This window comes from Python bivittatus, unplaced genomic scaffold (assembly GCF_059951505.1).
Source record: "Python bivittatus isolate LINGU-HERP-01145 unplaced genomic scaffold, Pbiv_v1 ctg000480_np1212, whole genome shotgun sequence".
Taxonomy (NCBI): Eukaryota; Metazoa; Chordata; class Lepidosauria; order Squamata; family Pythonidae; genus Python; species Python bivittatus.
Window position 1 is genome coordinate 21,944,751 of NW_028277075.1, and position 22,694 is coordinate 21,967,444.

The 22,694-nt window shown below is 37.6% G+C and overlaps 1 protein-coding gene across 1 annotated transcript in view; it reads right to left on the minus strand.

Annotated features, from left to right (window-relative positions):
- The window catches only part of FMN1 (formin 1), a 134,084-nt gene extending 117,051 nt beyond the window's left edge, over window positions 1-17,033 (minus strand). The window contains exon 1 of the mRNA XM_088145430.1: window positions 15,242-17,033. Within this exon, the coding sequence (XP_088001556.1) occupies window positions 15,242-17,033 (1,792 nt within the window). The remainder of the gene's footprint in view (window positions 1-15,241) is intronic.
- Between the last annotated feature and the right edge of the window lie 5,661 nt (window positions 17,034-22,694).

Here is a 22,694-nt window from a genome sequence, read left to right on the forward strand (position 1 = left end):
TACACCTTTAGTTTACTGTAATATTGAAAATTAACACAATTCACTTTTTCTATTTGACATTTTGACTGATAAGCTGAAGCCTAATGACAGAATGATGTAAGGATGATGAAATGGTACATTAGCTTGATAAAGATTTGCAGCTTTGACCCAGAAGCTTCCTATCATATCCTTAGCATGGCCTCTGATTTCAAAGGCATTTTCATTATTATGCACGTCAGCCTTGACATGTGTGTTTCATCCATTCACTCCATTTGTACGCCACCGAATAATATAGTGGCTAAGGCACTGGGCTAGAATCCAGGAGACTGTGAGTTCTAGTCCTGCCTTAGGCACAAAGCCTACCCGGTGACCTTGGGCCGGTCATACCCTCTCAGCCGGAAGCAGGCAATGCTTCTAGGAAGCCGGCAAGAGCAAGCCACCTCTGAAATCATGCCAAGAGTAGGGACTAGTCCAGGAAATTGCCAGGAGTCAACAATAACTCAAAGGCACGAAAAAGAGAAGAAGCCTCTGGCGAATCAAAATTTCTGCTCTATTATCTAGCAAGGAATGAAAGATCTTTGCATTTTTATGCATGTAGTACTGAAATAATATTGACTAATCACGTCATTCCTTCCTGATGATTTTTTACAAAATTCATTTGCTTTACCAGAATTCTGCTAAAATTACTTGGTTGAAATTTGTTCTATTTAGAAAACATAGTGAGTATTGTGAAATTTTAAAATAAGTTATGTTAATATGAAAATATTTAAGTAAATATGTTAAATTATAATCTAAATATGAAGTGAGCAACCTGATACCAGACATTTCAGACCAACTCTGATCAATCTTGGGATTGGCAAGGGATTGGGCAGCTGTGACCTGAAACATCAGGAAAGAATTAGGTTGATTGCCTTTGATCTAAATAGTACATGCAGCATTTACAAACATCAGGTAATGTATTTTGGCTACTTCACAATCAACAGGACTTTTGAATGAATCTGTGTGTATAAGTTAGCTTACCTGTTAGAAGTTCTGATAATATGTTTAGGTTAAGGTAGATCCAGAGGACATGAAATTCTCCTTCCTCTCATGCCATATAGGCTACTTTCATAAATAGATTATGTGTTTATTTAGCCAACAGAAATACAATACAGTGTTTAATTTCTGAACCACCATCTTTGCTGTACAACTGGTCAAAATTAACAGATCTACTATCTAGAGCAGTGTTGTCCAAACTTAGCCACTTTAAGATGAATGGATTTCAACTCCCAGAATTCCCCAGCCAGCCATGCTGGCTGGGGAATTCTGGGAGTTGAAGTCCACTCATCTTAAAATGGCCAAGTTTGGACAACACTGATCTAGAGTTTTTACAGTGAAGATGTATAGAATTTTGGTGTAAAATTTGTTTTGTTGTTAAGAATTTTGTATACCACATCTAACAATCGGCACAAGTATCTTGAAACACACATGCGTGTAGGACAGTTCTTCAGAATGTCAACAACCAGTGGTAAGAATAGAATCAGAGAGTTACTGCAAAGATGTTACTGACATGCAGCATAAACAAATGAATCTGACAGAACCAGAAAAGTTAGTTATTTATTTGATTATATAATTTGCTCCTGTTTCAAAGATTTTTGATACAATAACAAATACAACAGCTTTACAAGTGCTATTCCTCAGAACTTTATCCTGCTTCAATACTTCATGTGGTAGATTTTAAATAATATAGTAGAGAGAATGTGACCACAGTGAAGGCCTTTTGTACAAAAATTAAGAAAAAACAATGATTGTAAATGTAAGGGTTAGCCTATAGTTTATTACAAGTGTTACACAAGTTACTCTTGAATAATTAACATATAATTTAATACTACACCAAGTATAATCATTATGTACATAATGTTATGCCACAGTGTGGTTGGTTGGTTTTTGGCTTAGCATGATATCCAATCCAGATATGGTGGCTTGTTCAATAGACCATGTTAAAAATCCCAATTGAGCATTAATGAGAACACAGCTCCGGTAAGTTGCCAGGCTGTTTCCAAAGCCTGTTCAATCGGGCCTTTTGCTTATGGAATCCATCATTTTCCACTGGTCCATTGTGATGCTTCAGTATAGGTAAGCATCACATGATCTGCCCAGGTGAGCAGATCATGTGGCTACCAAAGGACAAATTTCACTTGAATCAGCCCTTGAATTCAGTCAGTACATAGCATCATCTATGACATGTGTCTTAAGGGCAGCATGCACTGATTTAAACACATGGATGAACCACCAGCCTGTAATAAGGTCCCAAGGTCCTGCTTGTAGACTTCCCATGGGCATCTGGTTGGCCATTATAGGAAGCAGGATGCTAAACTAGATGGACCTTTGGTCTGATCCAGCAGGACTTCTGCATGTTTTTAAATAACTTTAAATGTATTTTGCTGCAATTTAAGGAAGGACAGACATAGGTGCTCCTGCCTAATTCTATTTCCATATCCTCTACAAAATAGCTTCTTGCTAGAAAGCAAGGGAGACTTTTACCAGATATACCAAAGGTTGCACTTACAAAGAAATATGCTTCAGCCCTGCTAGAATAACTTGTCTAAGAGTTTCTAATGCTGTTTTTTTTCCTCTTCTATAAATAAGAGTCATTAAAATGAAAGAAAAGAAGCTGAGATAGCTTGCACTCCTTAGAATTAAAAAAAGATCTGGTGCCCTCTAGAGCTTGAAGGGTGCAACAATGTCATTCATAAAAGGCAACAGCAACATAAAAAGAAACCATAATGTCATGGTTTACAATGGCAAAATCTATCAAGATAAGGGTTGTGTGGATTCTGTGAATTTGACAAAAGGAGGAGGAGGATTAGGCAGAGTGCATTTTGTGAAAGATTTCTGCTTAAATAGAAAAATGTGATCAAAACAACTTAACACTGTTAAATGTTATGCATCATACACAAGCATTAAAAGCAACCGAAGTTCTGGCAAAAATAAGTGCTGCAATTCAACATATGTTTCCAATCCCTCTTGAAACCAAAGGGGCAGGTTTTGTTGCATCTTCCTGACAACCTACCATTGGCAGTTTAAGGCATGTATGATGCTACAGGAAGCAAACTAAGTTTTCTTGTATATTCAGAATGAAAGATGAACATCTGTGATTCTGCTGCTCACTTGATTCTGCATACATAAAATAGCTAGATTATTGCTGAAAATATTCACCAGAATATCTTTCTAGAAACTGAAAGGAAAAGGAAAACATGTTTTTCTGGTATTGACAACAGTACAGAGATCCTACAGAAGGTTGTTACTAGAAATATAGTCAGTAGTCTATAAATAGTCTATAAATAGACATGTTAAATCCATGCACTGTTTAAAGAAGATACAGGCAGCATAAAAATAATGTATCATGAGCTATTCCTTGTAAACAGCTAAGATAGATTTTGAAAGATTCCTCAATGATGGATTGAAGACGTGTCTGTGAGAAAAAAAGGCAATGACTGCGGCAAAGGATGAAGAGCTGGTGGGTAGACCGGCTCTTCAGAACCTTTCCAGGAAAGGAAAGGATGGGAGATCATCCAAATGTGCTTCAGGTGGTTGCTCATCACAAGGAGACTGCAGGACAGTGGTCTCCCATGGGTTTGAGCACTAGGAGATGAGAACAGCTATTTTGCTTGCAACCGCATTAGTTCACTAACATCACTTGCTCGTCATTTTCAGAAATTGTTCATTAACTACTTCTAAGCTATTAGAGACCTTCGGAATGACAATTTTGAAAATGCTGGGTGAGTTTGCCTTCAATCCTGAATGAAATAAAATTTTAATTATAAGCTTAAGATTTTAAAGAATCTGAGATAAACAGCAAAAAGCTAAATAAGATTTTGATCTTAGAAAGTTATAAATGGACTAAGAGTTCCAGATAAACTTGGAATATTGGAACTTTTACAATAAAAATTTGGAATTAATTATAAAGAACAAACAGCTTCTTGTGGGAAATAGATCCTGTTCTGGTTTTTGCAAGACATAACAGAGATAAGTAACTTCATAATTTTAAAAATTGGACACTAGAGGGGACTAAAGATTCTTGGTAGAGGAAAAAAACCCAACCCTACAAAATGATGCCAAGCGTTATAACAATGAAAATATTGAAGGAGATTTTTGAAGAATGGACTCAGAAGTTAGTAGCCACAATATCAGTAATGATGTCTGCTTCTATAGATAGACTATATCCACAAGATGTTATTGAAGAAATGGCAGATGTAAAACAAAATTTATCCGATAAGATAGAGATGGTATCGAAAGTGGATTTACAACTGACAGGCCAAGAGAATGACTTGGAAAAGGATATTTCACTGGATCTACAAAAGAAACTGGCTGATGTTTTAAAATTCAAAAGGAAAATACAAATGACAAACCAAGAGAGTGACCTGGATAATTTTTTCCTATTGGATTTATAAAAGAGGCTTATTAAAGCCTTGCAGAAATCTGTGTGATGGGACAAAGAAGATATGAAGAGAAATAAAATCCTGCGACAATATTTGAATGAACTAAAGATTAAGACTGTCAGAAGTAAAAGGAAAGAATATAAAGTTGGTTTATTCGATCAAAGTTAAAACGAGATACGTTGTTACTTCTGGCAACCCTTTATGGAATTTCTGCAGACACCAGGACTGAAAAGATGATGTTTTATGAATTTGTTTATAGATAAGAGATGGGATATGGGATGAAAAGATAATTGTTTGTAACTTTAGAGGGAGCAAAGAGTCAGTAAATTTGTTTATACTTGTGATGGCTGGAAGTAAATTCTTTATATATTTCTTTTCTCTTTATTATATTCTTATGTTTCTCTTCTGTCTCTTTTTCTCTTTTTCCTTGCATTTTTTACTCTTTCTATTCTCGTCTAAGTTTAGTTTGTATTAGTTTTTACTATTATAATCAAAATTCTTAATAAAAATTATATACAAAAAAAATCCTTAAATCTGATAGTCTGATCATTTTTATTTTTTATCCTACTATTATCCAGTTTCTCACACCTTCTTATTGTACTGCAATATCCTATAAATTTTGTAATTTTGTAATTGGATATATATTTTGGAATTACATATACAGTACTGTTCTTTAAATTTATATAAATAATTTATCTTTACAAAGAATATGTTCAAAGCATTCAATGGCTATAGAATTTGATTTTTTTTAAATCACATGTTGTATGCTTCCTTCTGTGTATACAGGTTACATTTCCTTGATCAAAGTGAATAATGGAGATGCAGAATTAGACAACTGCCAAATATGTGACCAAATAACACATTAACAATAGTTATCATCCAAAATATTCACAGAGATTTTTTATTCAAATGTTCAAGTTTGTTATTACAGTGATAGTCAAGAAGTACTCTCATTTGAATATTTGTTTAAAAAAAGATTTACAGCAATCTTCTAAGCAAACATGTTATGTATTTCTGTATGTACGTATGTGTGAGAGAGAGATACACAGAGAGAGAAAGCATCCAAGTTTCTCAAATTTTAATTTCTTTCATGTTGATTTCATTAATATCTCAGAATTTATTCCAAACACCCTGAACCTGGAGCTTTTAAGAAGAATGGAGGGGGCTGAATACTGAACATTCTATTATATCTTTCAGAGTGTCCTGTTTTGCAATCTGACTCATCCTAACTGCCTCCAAGCAACTAAAGTTATGATTATTTATTTAATATAATAAAATGAAAGGAAACGACAATAAGGCAAAACACCGGGAGGAAGTGGAGGGGGAACATTTTTTTCTTTCCTTTCACACCTCTAATCATCAATAGTAGTAGATCTTGCAAAATTGTTTACTTTTGTTTCTTTATTTTTTTAGCCCATAGTTTACATTATTAATTCATATCCATATTTATATCCATATTTCATAAGCTGTGCCTGAGTAAAAGTGGGTTTTTATAAGCTGTGCATCACTACGAGTGGGTTTTCATAAGATATCCATGACTAAAATTGGATTTGCAGAAGCTGTGCATCACTGAAGTGATCATCACCACCACCACCATTGTCGATGTCATCGTCATCAGCATCATCTCTCTCTCTCTCTCTTTCTCTCTCTCTCTCTCTCTCTCTCAAGCAGCAAGTTTGGAGTAGTAGCTAAGGTACTAATCTAAAAATCAGGACACTGAGAGTTCTAGTCCTTCAGGCATGGAAGCCGGCTTGGTGACTTTTGGGTCAGTCACTCTCAGCCCAAGCCATCATACAGGTTTGTAGTTGTGGGGAAAATAAGAGGTAGGAGCATTAGGCATGTACACTGCCTTGAGTTGACCAAAAACAAAGGCATGATAAAAGTCTATTAAGTAAATAAATTGCTATGCTCCTCGGTGCTCTTGGTATCCGCTTACTGAGGCCATATTGCCAAGCCCAAATGTGTGTGTGTGTGGGGGGGAGATTTCTTTCTGTTTCATCATCTGCTTTCAAAACTGCAATAGTAACAACAAGCTTAGATTCATAAAAAAATGAATTGAGAGAAGAATCAGATCTCAATATGCCTCGAGTGTAGGATGTGGCAGGATCCAAACTAAGTCACACAGAGTAAACCGAGCCATTTCCCTTCTCTGTATTGCCATACTCAGAAAAGGTTCTGTGAATCCGAGGCCAGTACAAGGCTAGCTATAGATGGAATGAGACGCAAATTACTGGAGTACTCTTACATAATGTATCATTGGCCATGAAGCCAGGGAGCAATGGGCCTTTACGTAAAAAACAAAACAGGACTGACGAGTAAAGGTTGCCTAATTTACTGCAAACAGTGCTGAGTAGATAAAACAATAATCTGAGTCCTTATGCTAGCTTCTGATGTTCCTTTACATTATTCTAGTTTCAATAGACTCCTTTATTTCATTCTCTTCATTGTACTACACATAATATATGTTGTCTTTAATATCAGTAAGAAGTTTTCCCTCTCTGTGTTAAATAAGTATGGTCACTGTAAAATAATAAAATAAAATAAAATATAAAATAAAATAAAATAAATCCCTTTTACTTAATGGACAGATAAATGTAGTCTTCTTGGCAACTATACATAATAGTTTGCTATTGTCTTCTTCTGGTATTCTTTTTTCAGCTTATCCTACATCCCTAGGATTTCATATTCAATCCTAAATAAGTTAGTAAATAAATAAAACACACCCAAACATGAACATGTTTTAATACAATGTATTTATGCTATGATAGCCAGTTTAGTGTAGTGGTTAAGGCACTGCTAGAAACCAGAAGACCATGAGTTCTAGTCCTGCCTTAGGCATGAAGCCAGCTGGGTGACCCTGGGCCAGTCACTCTCTCTCAGCCCTAGGAAGCAGGCAAGAAGGGCAAACCACTTCTGAAACCATGCCAAGAAAAGTGCAGGGACTAGTCCGGGCAGTTGACAGGAGTCAACAGTGATTTGAAGGCGCCAAAAAATAAAAACAAAACCCCAAACCTATGCTGCTACTCCTCAGATTTTTAAAGTGGAAGCTAGACAATGAAAGAAAAGCAAAACTCTCCTTGTGTTAGGATATGCTGCAGAACCACCACGCATATGAAACTTCTGTTTATATTACAACACAAGACCAAAAACATAAAAGAAGGAACTGTGAACGCTCATGTGTTCACGTGCCACGAGGAAAGTGGTATTTGAATCTTCCACTACATGGTAGCAATAGAAGGTAGAATCCAGTTAAGTTATTTTGCTGATGGAATTCCTTCCTTCCCTCATATATGTTTCAGACCACGTTTTGGCATTTTGGTGAGGAGAAAACCCATTGTTATTAATGAACACACTGAACATGGAACACATTGTTTCATTCATTATGTTATTCATAGTAGCAACAGTAGTAGTAATAAGAATGTTTATCATCCTTTCACATAATAGTGCTCAAAGCAGCTAACAACAATATAATAAAAAATCAATATAAATAAAGAGGTTACTGCAATTACAGAGTATTTATGAATATGTTTGTGGGTGAAAGGCCTGTTTAAATAAAATGGTCTTGATCTGTCATCAGAAAATCATCAAAATTGGAACTAGGTAAGTTGACAAAGAGTTCAGAGCTTGGAAATAATGATTAAGAAAGCCCCTCCCCTCCCCCTTAGGGAGGGGGAACTGTAAGTTTTACATTAGGGATATATGAAATTCTCACCAAAGGACTGGATTGTCCACACAAAGTATTCTCATCCAGTGGCACCCAAGAATGATAAAAGCAGAGTTGCAGCATCACTCCCAAAGCTCTGCCCTTTTTTGGGTGCAGGCAACACCACCATGCATGTAGAAAAGAGGCAAGCTTGCATCAGGATGCTGCACAATTGCTTACATCACTCTGAGGGCCTCTTGCCTCCTTGGATGTCGCTGTTGAGCAGAGTGCAACAATACTCCTGTTGTGCAGAGTGCAGCAATACTTCCATGAAAATTGCCCAGGAAAAATACACATCAGCATGAGAGATTTACAAAATGCAATGTCCATATCTTGTTCTCCAAAGAAATCCAGCCAGAAAATACTGTATATACTATCTGGTGTTTATTGATAAAAAATGCAAAACTCCATAAAATACAAGTTTCATACAAGATATAGGAAAAAACACGTCTTCTCATGTATTTTAGCATCCAAGACATCAACAACACAAGCTTAACAAAGTCTCTAGCCAAAAACTCTCAGAGAAGAGGTACACTACTTGGTTATTAGTTACAATTACATAACCCATACAAACTGACTACATGGTGGCTAAAACTCTACTGAGAGGCTGGGCATATAATCCTCCCATTATATTGCCAGTATGTACCCCCCCCCACTGGGTAACTAGCATACACACGCTAATAGGTGGCAGTAAATAGCAGTATACGTGCAAACTAAAACACTAAACTAATCCACACGCTTTGCTTAGCCATAACAAACATTGTTTTGCAGATAGCGAGATAAACCTTCCCATGAGAAAATCCTAACAGTCACTGTCCTCATCCTAACAGATGGGATGAGATAAAGAGGGAAGCTTTGGAATGGGGAAACCCTGTGCCTTACAGGGTCCTTCACACTTAGCTCCATTGTTGTGGAGCTTTAGAGGGACTGCCATTGGTCACTGCCTCCATGGAGAAAGGGTCAGGGTTTGCTGGTCCAACTGGCTTCTCCAGAACTTTGAAGAACAACAACATTTCATATTTATCCACAATTGTAGTCATCAGCAAAACACCTTCTACATTTTAAATTAACCTTCCACCAAATCAGCCTGTTCAGATTTCTTAAAATAGTTTTGTCATTTAGTTCAAGATTCCCATGTGCTATCAATTATATTATCACACTCAGAGAAGCATAGCAATCACCTCTGGAAGTTCAAGGACTAAAAAAACCAAACATTCATCATGGTAAACCTTTCACTGATATGATACAAAGATATAAGCGGAATTCCATTTAATCCTACTGTATGTACCAATATTACATCTGTCAGCACAGTACATATACTAAGCATGGAACTCTAACAATCTCAGAAGCTCACTAGAATACCAAGGTTTATTTATGCCTGATTTTATTAATACATTCTGAAAAGTAATCTAAACTAAACTGACATCAAAGAAGAGCACTACAAAAAGAATTTGATAATTAATTTTAATTTGAAAATCATCTGAACTGTCTGTGCTGGCTAATTGTGCATCTATAATTCCAATATATCTGGACAGGGCTATACAGTATGAGATTGAGAAAGACTGATCTAAGCATTGAAAAATGTGATGTTATGCACATCTGCTAGAAGCCCTTTTCTTTATTTTCAAAGACTTTACTCCCAAGGGTATCCACACATCGTGGTCCACTGACTTCAGGGCATGGACATGGTCAGAAAATGTCTTTTGGTGAAACTGAAGAATCCTGATGGCACAAACTGTTTTTGGACAACACTTGCAAACACGTATATTTCAGGTTCTTCAATACAGATGGAGTCTAAGGAATCATCGAGGAGCCTGATAATGCTTATGTAATTAATACACAATGCCTAACTTGTTCCTTTTCCTAGAGTGGAAGGCTTTGAAAATGAAAAATGTACACTGCACAATAATACATAATTTTAATGCACTAATGCAAAACTGATTCACATTAGAGCTTGAAAAAAAGGCTTCTGACCTAGCTTGAGCACCTCGCCCAACACCTCTCTCCTATTTCAGGAGTGTCCATGAGCCTGAAAAAAAAGATCCTTTAAGAGCCCCCTTAACTTTAATAAGGAAGCTGAAAAAAGGGTCAGGTGTTTTAATGAATAGCAGAGAAGTATGCACAGAAGTATCTACTTCACTCTGAAATTTTGCACAGAAGACTTCCTAAACGTTGTCAAAATATTTAAACAAATGTTTGAATTTAATTTTAAATAAATGCAGATGTATGAAACCATTCCCAACATATTCCCTTTGTTCTGCAGCACTGGACATCTGCTTCTCTTCTTCCATGCACTCACTGTTTTATTGTGACATTTTAATTTATAGGCATCCTTTTTTGCAACTGTTTTTAAAACCAGTGACAATGGTGGGTGGTTTCTGATTTTGCTCCTTGGAAGTGGTAGGGAAAGGAGTCAAAACAGACAAGATGGCAGACACAGCATCACCATCTAAGCCCCATCCCTTTTGTATGTGCCTGTAATGTCAAAGCACATACAAAAAGGGTGGGGCTTAAATGGTGATGCTGTGTCTGCCATCTTGTCTGTTTTGGCCCCTCCTGCAAAAGCCATGGCTCCTGTGTATATATCCTATAAGGGAACTGAACATATTGTCACTGGAAACCAAGTACCAATTATTATTAAATTAAAAAAGTAGTCTCTACCTTGAAGAAGGAATGGAAGAATGGTTACATAAACATCAGAGTGAGAAGGAAATTCAAAACTGACCTGCCTTGATTCTTTTTGGTATAAGAGTGAGGAGAGAGAAACTCTGTCAGGCTTTCAATATTTTGTTATTATACCCTGCAAAAATGAAGGAGAATCCCAGTGGTAATTGTGGAGTTTCCCTTCTTTGAAGGGTGGACACCTGGACAAAACAAATCATCGGCACTACTTAAGTAATTCACCATGAAAAGCAAGAAGCAGACTAGCACCACCAAAAACCTGCTCAAACAAGCAAACAACAGAAAACAGCTATTTTAAAATACTGAATATTAAATGAAATGAAATATGAACATAAAATTACACAAACTAATAAAAAACACTTCTCACATTAGACCAGTGTTTCTCAACCTCAGCAACTTTAAGATGTGTAGACCAACTCCCAGAATTCCCCAGCCAGACTTCTGGGAGTTGAAGTCCACACATCTTAAAGTTGCCGAGGTTGAGAAACACTGAATTAGAATAAAAACTCTGCCCAAACTGAAAATGTTCTAATGACCATTGGCTGCTAGGCTAGCGGCCTGTCTAAAAAGCAAAACATATTGAAGAGCCAAAGAAAGACACTTGATAGGTTTCTAATAAACGAAACAGAGGGAAAGACAAAAAACACCAATTTTCCAATGGCCTTTTAGAACTTTTGACAGCATGTGGAATAGCCATAGATTAGCCTGTTCACACTACAGTTGTCACAGTAGACACACCCAGCCACAAAACGTGGAGTAAGTGACATAATCTCCTAGCTCTCTAACACCACCATGGGCCCAAAAGGCATTCTTGTAAATTCATAATATGCTAGGAGTTAGTACTTTGTTTTGCAGCATGTTTGCTTGTATTATGGTTTGGGGTAGCAATGCAAGGTAAAAAAACAGTCAGGTGGAACAGGGAGCCTCATGAACACCAGTGGATTATATCGGAATCCACTTCTGTCTTCTGAAACTTCTATGGCTACTGGCCTAAAAGCAGAATGTTCAAGTTCCCATGATGTTTTTCTAGTTTTTCTCCTTCACTTGATTTGAAGCCTCATGGATTCTTTCCCCTTATATGAGAAAAGGGCATTTGGCTCTTGAGTCTGATGAACAATTAAGACACCCAGCATAAATGTTGCTGATCTTAAACTACCAGATAGACTCCGGGTTAAGAACGCCTGGATTACAGATGACCCATAGTTAAGAACAGAGCCCACTGTAGCAAAAGTTGAGTTAAATACACAATGATTTGAGTTAAATACACAATGGTTCATGTTCATTACACAACACTACTTATATAGTATTATACAGTAATAGTGTTCCAGTTTACATACAAATTTGAGTTAAGGACAGACCATGGGAACGGAACTCATTCTTAAATTGGGGACTGTACTGTATCAGACCATCACTGCCTACCAAAGGCTTATTTTAACTTTTGGGGTATTCAAGAAAATATTTGTTAAATGTTGTTGTTTTTTAAGATCTTCTTTTTAGTCTTTTCCATGTGTTTTATGTGTTTAAGCTTCCTTAAAGTTTAGAAAGGGGACTAATTACTATTTTTTAATAAGCGAAAACTCCTTTCACCGCCTTTCATCTTGTTTTAGAATGTATCAGAAATGTAGCCTATTAGTTTGATACTTTATTATTATAATTAAGATAGTATCATCATTAATTTAGAATTAGTTTAGGTGAATTTTGAATTTAATTGTCTATTTTATTAGTTATATGACCATTCTCTTTTTTGATTAATATATCTAATCCTCCAGCATAGCTTACAAATTCTTCATATATTTAAAGGTTGCACTGGAAAAAGGACATCTGTAAACTCCTTTAGTACCTCAGAATTCTGAAAGATTATGTGAAAAATTGTTGGTTTGGGTTTCACTCCAGTTTCATTCCCTTTGTTATCCTTCAACGATTGGCTTTTATCAGAAGGGCATTTTTATATAGGGAAAAAAATGCCAACTGTTGCTTAAGGATATCTTGTTGGAAAACTAAAACTGTCTCACAGGATTTGATCAGAACACATCAACCAACAGCATATCAGCTGTCTGCTTTCCATGAAGCCAGTAAAAGGTCGTTTTTGTTTTATAAACTCATTATGCCAAGAGTAAGAGCTTATCACAAGACTTTCTGACTGATTTCATCTGATTAAGCTTGTTTCTTTCGAGATCAAAGATCCAATTTCTCCTGCCAGCAACAGCGAGGGGGGTGAAACGTTAGCTGGACCAAGACAGAGTGGCAGGCAACGCAGCACGGCTTCAGCAGCAGAGCAATATTCCCTCCACACTAATTCAAATAGCCCCTTTTCCCATAAAAGTCATTTCCAGTATTTTATGAAAGATTCTTCTGTAGGACATAGGCAACATCCATTTAATTAATAAAACTATAAAAGTAGGGAATATTTTAGAGGTCAGACGTTGAACTTTTATACATGGTTATGTGAGACTAGGCTGAAGCTAACATAACCTAAAGATTTAACCTAAAGCAGACAGGAGAAAAGCCAAGAATTTTGTCAAAAAGATCTCTTTGAGGAGGTAGATAAGAAGGAAACAAGTTGTTTAAGCAACCAAAGGAGAAATGTCATCTGAAGCAGACAAAGGAGATTGGGCTGAGCACACAGAACCCGCCCCCCCCCCATCCCATCAACAGCTACCAGACTTGTAAATCAACAAAGCAAGGACTTCTGGGGATAAAAGGAGTCCTGCAGCCCACCCTGTCCTTGAGTGGTCCTGGATCCAGACTTGATGGCTTCTGTTCCTTTAGCTGGGGCCTGGTAACCTAGTTGAGAAGGAGGTGGGTAGGTGGGGATGACTGTGTGTGACAGAGGGAGAGAGAGAGCAAATGTACATTGTCACCAGTAAAGCTTTGCTGCCACTTGGAATTCATTGGGTCTCTGTGTATTGCATCAGAACCTGATGTGCCTCACTATTCAGTTGAAAGTGATTTGTGTGTATTCTTAATTATTTCCTGGCTGTTGACCAGTAACATGTATGTTCTAGCCACACCTATCTGGAAAACCCAGATAGAAAGGAAGTGGGGGGGGGCTGCAAGATCCACATATCTCGATGGGCTGTGAGTGCATGAGTGAGTGACCATAAGCCACATGTAACAGTTATCAGCACTGAGGTACAGGCATTAAACCCCCCCAAAACTCAGATGACAGCAATGAGGGCAGGGGATAGAAGAAGAGGCTCAAAGCAAAGCCATAAAGCCCACCCAACAAGGAGTAGTGGTTAAATGGGAACAGAAACAAGCAGGCAGTTGTACAAGACACCAAACAGGGCAGCAAAAAGAAGCAGCAGCTGGCTGACAGGCAGCAATACCTATATGGCCCTACCAATCTTAGCTATTACAGTAATTGTTTACATTATTTTATGGTTTTGTATGATATGTTGATTATAGTTTATATAAAAGCAAGGTGACAAAAGAAAAAAAGAGAGCATACTTCAAGAGCAAAATGAGGAAGCCAGCCATCTGATACTCAAGAAAAGACCCAAGACAATCTCTTATAAAGAGATTGATTTTGACAGTGGCCTACAGAGCCCAATACCAACCAACTAATCACACTTCTGCCAAACCCTCTTATTCAGTAGCGTCCACCCTGTGTGTTTGTGTATGTGTGTGTCAATATCTGCAAGATCAAAACTCTCTCCTTTTTGCATGTCCCTGCCTCACTGAGTAGAATGGAACTTACCCTGAAATGCATACATACCCATACTCATTTTAAATCAGAAGGCTCAGATAATTACTTACAATTTCTAGTGCAACAAACAGGAAATGAATGGCTAACGAAATAAAGGTCTGAGAACTCCCAACCAACATATAGTAGCGACATATCTGGATCTTGCCAACTTGAAAAAGGATGATGTACAAACAATCCAAACTGCTAGTGCTGGATAACAAAACTTTTATTTACACAACTACTGTCATCTACTTCTGCCCAATCATTCCAATACTTGATCAGCAGCACTGATTTTAAGCAGAGCTCAGAATTGGCTGAAATAATGAAAGTGACAGACATTATTCAGGTAAGCATCTGATGAGCGAATTATTCTTGCCTTGCGGTTTGAAATCTTTTAGCTAGGGAGTAGGATTCATTTCTCCTAAAAACATTTTCAAAGTTCAGTTCTTCCTTGCTTGGTAAAGAGGAGAAAATATATGCCCAACAACATCATCCCAATATCTGAAGAGAAGTTCTGGATGCAAAATAAATAAATAAATAAAACGGCAGCCGAAATATCCAAATGAAAATTTCACAGAGTAAGGACAACAGAAACTGCAACAGTTTAAATAAGTTGAATATCACTTACACTATAGTTAGAAAATTAAACATCAAGGAAACATTTTTTTTAATTGCCAGTCTCTGATAAAGCTTTCCTAAATAATCTAGGGGATATGCTAAAAATGAAACTTCATCTTGGCATTATAGCTATAATAAAATTGGACTAACCTGAAAGCAGTTGATGCTGAGACTGAACGCTGATTTTTTCCTGAGGGCTGCTTCTTTCAGAGTGGTCCTTACTGATACCTTGACATAGTCCTTGTTGTCTTGTAGAAAGGCTGGGATATCCAAATTCAGAAAACTTGAGATGCATCTGTGTTTCCAAGTCATCACACGGTGGCAGATTTGAGGAAGAACGTCTTGAAGTACAATGGCCAATGGATTCTTTTTCAAGATCAAGGGCAGTCAGTGGAAGTATTCGGTGCTGTAGCTTGAGGCTCGGTGGACTTGAGCATAATGGAGAAGGCAGAGGAGACCTTTGTTTATGTGTATTGGATGGAGGATATGAATGGTTAAAAATGTTGCTAATGGCTACTAAAGAAGGAGAGGGTGTTTTTTTCTCCTGCTTATTGTTGCTTCTTGGCTGACAAATATTAGGTTGTGTCTGCAAGTGTAAAGTCAAGTGATTCTTCTTCTTCTTCTGGGGTACTTCAGCTCTTTTTTCTCTTTTTTCATGTAAGAAACTGGACGGGCTTGTAGCACACTGTAACGTCTTCCATTCTGCAGTTTCATCTAATCTGTCAATCTGTATAACTTTCTGCAAGGTTTTGTTGACTGCTCTCACTAGGCTATATGTTTCCTCAACAGAATGATCTTGTTCTGCTTTAGATTGCTGAATAACTCCATTGTGACCTTTCTCACTGGTAGCAACTGAACCAGTTGATACTTTGCTCTCCTTACTAGTAGCATAAGGCATCTGACCAAATCCTGCAGAATGACTTACACCTTTTGGCAGATAATCTTTCATGTCTTGTCTTTTTGACAGCCCTCCAATTTCAGATGCACCTTTGCAAGTCTCTGTGATATGGCTATAATCACACCCCACTTCAGATACTTCAGGTGCTAAATTTTCTTGGAAAGAATTCAGCAAAAGGCTGCTCTGCTGAACCACTTTAAAGGTATCCTCTACCTCATCCAACAGTGTATGGCTGGAATGTGCAAAACAGGGTCCAAAAACAATATTGTCATATTCAGAGAAAGAAACAGAGAGATCTGAATCAGATTCCAATATCTGACTGTCCTCAAGTAAATACTGCTTTCTTCTTGATGGTTCTGGAGGTTTATTCGCATCTGATAATTCATCTTTGTATTCCACCTTCCTCTGATTAGAACATGTGAAAAATCTGGAGGAGTTATCAGCATGATATCTGCCATTTTCCGATAAAGCTTCCTTGTAGTGTAATGCTGGAGGCTCCAAAGTTGCAGATATCTTTCTTTTTATATTCTTGTTTATGAAGCCTTCAATGCTCGCTCTCCGTTTGCTAGATTTCCTCATTTTTTTGTTTTTCAGAAAAGACTTCTCTGTGGATCCAGAAAGAGACTCTGGTTGATCCTTGAAATCCAGCCTGTCCTCTTTATATCTCAAGATTTCTGAAACTTCTTGTAGTTTTCCATCCTGGTTTCCCATTTTAACTCCTAGTATGTGGCTTGAACTAAGCAGAGTTGCCAAGATTCTTTCTTTTGCAGCATTTAATTTATACAACTCAGTCAGAATAGTCTTAGTAGTAGTTTGTTTAAAGAAGATTTCTCCAATATTTTCACAGCTTTGCCCTTGTGATCCAACCACTTCTAAGCCTTCTTTCACTTGACAGCAGTTATGAAAACATTTACTGGATTTGTCAAGAGTTACACAGCCCTTGTATGTGAATCCTGTGACTTTTCCCTCTGGAAGGTAGAAACTGATATAGCAAAGTTCCATAATGGGTCTATGCAACTGGAGGATCGTATGAGTGCCTTCCATTATGCTTACCTAATTATTCATGCATTAAAGTTATGAGGTCAACATTTCTAATTTTGCATGACACACCATGTGATGCAAAGAAAGAAAGGAGGCATCTGACTAATCTTCCATGGTGATGTTTCCTGCAGAAAGAAAAAAGAAAGGAGACTGTAAAAAAATAAAAGTGAGTTCATAGCGGAACTAAGTTTTGAACTAAGAACTTTACATTATTGTCTATATTTTTTAATCTCTGCAGCATGCTATAATGTATCAGGACATGAATATTATATCACAGGAGCACCCTAATTTGTTTATTTCTTACTTATGCTACTGTATTTCTCAAGGTCACCTAGCTGTTAAAAATAGTTAGCAACATCCAAATTAAATATAACAACATTAGTACAGTGGTACCTCAGGTTACGAATTTAATCTGTTCCGTGACTCTGGTCGCAACCTGATTTGTTCGCAACCCGAAGCAAATTTTCCCATAAGGTCCAATGTGATTACTGTTAATCCATTCCGGCGTCTGCGTACCACGCGTCAAGGGCAGAAAAACGGCCGCGGACCACGCGGCAGGGCGGAAAAATGGCCGCGGACCACGTGGCACGGGCGGAAAAATGGCCGCGGACCATGTGGCACGGGCGGAAAATGGCCGCGGACCACGTGGCACAGGCGGAAAAATGGCCGCGGACCACGTGGCACGGGCGGAAAATGGCCGCGGACCATGTGTCATGGCGGAAAATGGCCGCGGATCTGGTTCATACCCCGAGGCAGAGTTCGCAAACTGAGGTAAATTTTTGCAGCTGGAGCTGGTCGCAACCCGAAAAGTTCGTAAGCAGAGGCGTTCGTAACCCGAGGTACCACTGTAATCTAGTTGAAGTACTATAATGCTTAGACATTGGACTGCCATTGAAAATTGCTCAAAATTCTTAGTGGGTACAGAAACTGACCATCAAAACTTTGACTTGGTATGCTGGGTTTATATCAAAGTCTTCATTTTTGTCAGTTCACTTTTGGATCAAATTCAAGGTACTTATATCTTTAACCCTCAAAACATCCTGGAAGTGAGAGACTTGAAGGAACAATTCATTTCATATTAATCTGTTTGTACTTTAAGATCTTCTACCAAGATCCTTCTCCATAATTCAGCAACAGAGAAAATGATATCCTTAGCAGTTGTAACCTGGTTACAAAATGTCCTTGTGATAACCTGATACTATACTGACTCTCTTTCAGAATCAAGTAAAACAATTTGTTTAACCCAAACATTTTAATAAATTGCAATGTTTAAATCTGTAATGAATTTTAATTATTATTGTATTCCTACTGTAACTTGGCTGTGCGAACCTTACTTTAAATTAAACATTAATGAAAGCATGGATTATTGTTGAACAAACATTTAGCAGACCTTCTTTTTCAGATATATTCACGTGAAATGCAATGTGATTTCCCTTTCCACACTACATTCATACTTGCAATAAAAATGTTACTGTAGTTTTTGTTATGGCTTAATGAGCATTCTAGGCAGCTTGCTGTACATAATTTGTAAGGATTCCAAATTTAACTTTTCATTAAACAATTTAGATACATCTCATCTCACAGAAATCTACTATAAACAATCTACCAGGGGTGCGTTAAGACTCTTGGAGGCCCTAGACACAATTACCTTTGAAGGCTGCCGCTGTAGTGATAATCTGGATGCTGAGGGTTATAAGGTTTTCCCTGGACCTACATTATTCAATACATCACAGGAAATAAGTCTACACACACACACACACACACACACACAGAGAGAGAGAGAGAGAGAGAGAGAGAGAGAGAGAGAGAAATAATATCTTAAATATATTTAATTTTAGGACAGGATATGCAAATGTTGATTTTACTGTGACTTTTCTTTTCTTTTTTAATTTAAAATGTTGTAGGCCCTAAGCATCGTGGCTATTGTGCCTAATACAGGTGTGCAATCTAGTTTCTGAAGAGCAAACCACTTTTCTCTTAGTTAAATTATGCTGAACTCAACAATTTGTACAACTTTCTCTCTACAGTTCCATTCAGAATCACCACGGTGACTATCTTAAGTGTTACTGGGGAGACTCTGGTCCTTGTATCCCAGAAACAAAATACAGCAAACAATTTTTTTAAAAAAATAAATATGAAGTGGCATGAGTAAAAATGCTTTGATTTTTTATTTTATTTTATAAAGAAGTAGCTCATTTCTGCCTAAAAGTTCAACCATAGCTTTTATTGTCTGCTTGTTTTCTTATCTAGTTAAAATAACAGGATCTGATGTAAGGGTGTGTGCTAATAGCATGGCAGAAGCAAAAGCAATAGACGGAGTAATCATATTATGCCTTCTTTTAATTTAATTTCTCCAACAGATATGTATTAGATGTTAGAACTTCAGTTTGGGAACACTATATATGTCGTTCAGTGAACTGTTCAGACTATTTCCATCACAGAAGAATTGAGAGGCAATTATTTTTGTAGAAGAAACTAAAATGAAAATGAAGGAGACTGTACCTCTAGAACTACATCTTGTGTATCAGGTTTTTTCAGACAGACACACTCCACACTTTTGACATTCAAACTCTATCAGATAAGATTTGTCACTGCCTTTCAAGAGGATGCACTGATGAATGTCCAGTATGTTGAACTGTAGTTTCAATTATCATCATCATAATCTAGATTTAGAGCCTGCCTGACTCCAGAACGACTCTGAGCAGCTTACTATTTAAAAAACAGAAAAATAATAAAGAGAGAATCTGAAGAGTCCAGACAACCATATCCCATACACCAAAACAACAACAACAACTATACCACAGATAGGGCTCCACAAACGCCCTACTCCAAGGCCTAGGAGAGGTGAGACTTCCCAAACATCATCCAGGTGGGAGCTACATGGATCTCTTTTTTCTAAAAAGCTATTTATAGTTGAGCAAGCAAGATACATGGGGAAAAAAATATACCAAGCTCCCCACAACCTAACTGCAGATGAAATAGAAGGCAATATTTGGTGTCTTGCGATGGCTGTTAAATCCCATCAACCCTGACTTCCGGAGACTGCACAGATACAACCATTTGGTTTTCCTGACAACAGTTCAGAAGAGGTTTCTATTTGTTCTTCTGGGATTTTTGTTAACTTTCTAGACTACTACAAACCCACAGGCTTCCTACAGGCTTCTAGGTGTAATTTAAAATGTTGTTGTTAAACTATAAAGCACTTTATGGCTTAGCACCAAGCTACCTTCAGGACTGTTTTCCCACCCCAACCTATTCAATCTTGCCAGGTAAAGCAGCCGGTAGTTTCACACTTTTAGGAGGTATGGGGAGCTGAGGCACAGAGGTGTTGCTTTTCTGTAGCAATGCCAGCTCTTTGGAATGGCCTCCCACTGGAAGTTAGACTAGCCCTGACTTTAGTTGCGTTCCAGAAACACTTGAAGATGGCACTCTTCCAGAGGGCATTTGGGGCCTGATGCCTGTCTTTTAAGTAACACTTTTAGAGCAGCATAACATTCTTCCAATTTATTTATGTCCATAACTATGATTAGGGTGTCCAGATGTTTGGATCGGGGCTACAAAAATCTGGACGAACACTAAATGATTGCAAGGGTTGGAAAAGTTTTTTTTTTTTTTCATTCAGTGATTAGTCCTATTCTTTGATTTAAGAAGATGCTTCATTTTGTTGTAACAGAATTTATCAGGCTTTTTTCGATTTCTTGAAATGGTTACATTTTGTTCTTTTCATAATTTTATAGTAAATTGCCTCAACCAGCCATTGAGTAGATGGGCAATTTTTTAAAAAGGATTGGGAAAAAAAACTATGCTCAAACTTCTATTCTTCCTCTTCTGTTAAATGTTACTTGCCTTATTCTTATCTACTCTTTTGTCTCTCCATGGACAAAAGAATGCAGGGAGTTATAACAAATCATAGCTTTATTTAGTAAATAATAACTGTCTAAAGAAAAAAGAAAGCCCTTAGTATAGTACAGATCAAAACTGACCTTATGCATGCAAATTAAAAACTACTAATTCCTGCACAACTTACTGGCTTGTTCTCAGTGGTTGACAGCATCTATGGCAATGTCAGTTTAATGCAAGAAAATGGGCACTGTAGGGAAATCTATTTTGTATCATTAACAGCTAAGAAATATAATTTTTAAATGTAATCACAGATTATTAACTATGCCTCACCAGGTAGCAGAATCTTAGCTGAATGTGGTTAATCTTGGAGGCTAAGCAGGGTTGGCTGTATTTAGTATGAAATTTCAGAGCTCTTGACTGGACAGAGAAGTTAAAAACAAAAAACAAAAGATGATCCATAACGCTACCAAGAAACTGTATGGATGCAGTCACAGGAGGTGAGCTAGACTTGAGAACATTCTTACTCTGACCATAGTTTGTTGAATAAACCACAATGGGCTGGGTTTGCATGCTAAAGAATGAATCACAGAGGTTGGATTCATACAACTCACTAAGGTGAAAACAATCCCCTCTCCCAGCAAAGATGATTCCGTATATGTGAAACAGGTCTGCAGAACTTACAGCTCTAGCCTCCACCAACTGTGATTTCAGTGGGCAGTGAAGTTCAGATGGTTTCTTTGGATAGATGAGCAACAATATAATTGGATTAATAAATTAATTAATAATAAATAAATAAAAATAGGTAGCTTAAGCACTTTCTCCTCCCCATAAAATACATCCTTTATTAGTGTATTGCATAGCATCTGCGCTACTTAAGCAGAATGTGAAAAATGGTTCTAACAAACAAAAAGCTCAGAATTACCTGTTTCATAGTACTGTACTGGCCCAGAAGCAAGGAAAAGATTAAGTTCAAATCAAAAGCCAACATAAAAAGTAATTAGAGACGAAAGAAAATAGCTAGAGGGTGTAGAGGTTTGGCACAGACTAGCTATATTACTGATTGTATTTTAACCCAAGTAATTACCCACATAAAACCTATTTTATATCTAGTCATACTCTACCAGTCTTTCAGCCTGCTTAAGCCAGTACATGTCTGGCCCCGTCTGAAGTTTGCTAGAGAGCATTTGGATGATCCAGAAGAGGATTGGGAGAATGTCATATGGTCAGATGAAACCAAAGTAGAACGTTTTGGTCTAAACTCAACTCGTCGTGTTTGGAGGAGAGAGAATGCTGAGTTGCATCCAAAGAACACCATGCCTACTGTGAAGCATGGGGGTGGAAACATCATGCTTTGGGGCTGTTTTTCTGCAAAGGGACCAGGACGACTGATCCATGTAAAGGAAAGAATGAATGGGGCCATGTATCGTGAGATTTTGAGTGAACACCTCCTTCCATCAGCAAGGGCATTGAAGATGAAACGTGGCTGGGTCTTTCAGCATGACAATGATCCCAAACACACCGCCCGGGCAACGAAGGAGTGGCTTCGTAAGAAGCATTTCAAGGTCCTGGAATGGCCTAGCCAGTCTCCAGATCTCAACCCCATGGAAAACCTTTGGAGGGATTGAAAGTCCGTGTTGCCCAGCAACAGCCCCAAAACATCACTGCTCTAGAGGAGTTCTGCATGGAGGAATGGGCCAAAATACCAGCAACAGTGTGTGAAAACCTTGTGAAGACTTACAGAAAACGTTTGACCTCTGTCATTGCCAACAAAGGATATATAACAAAGTATTGAGATGAACTTTTGATATTGACCAAATACTT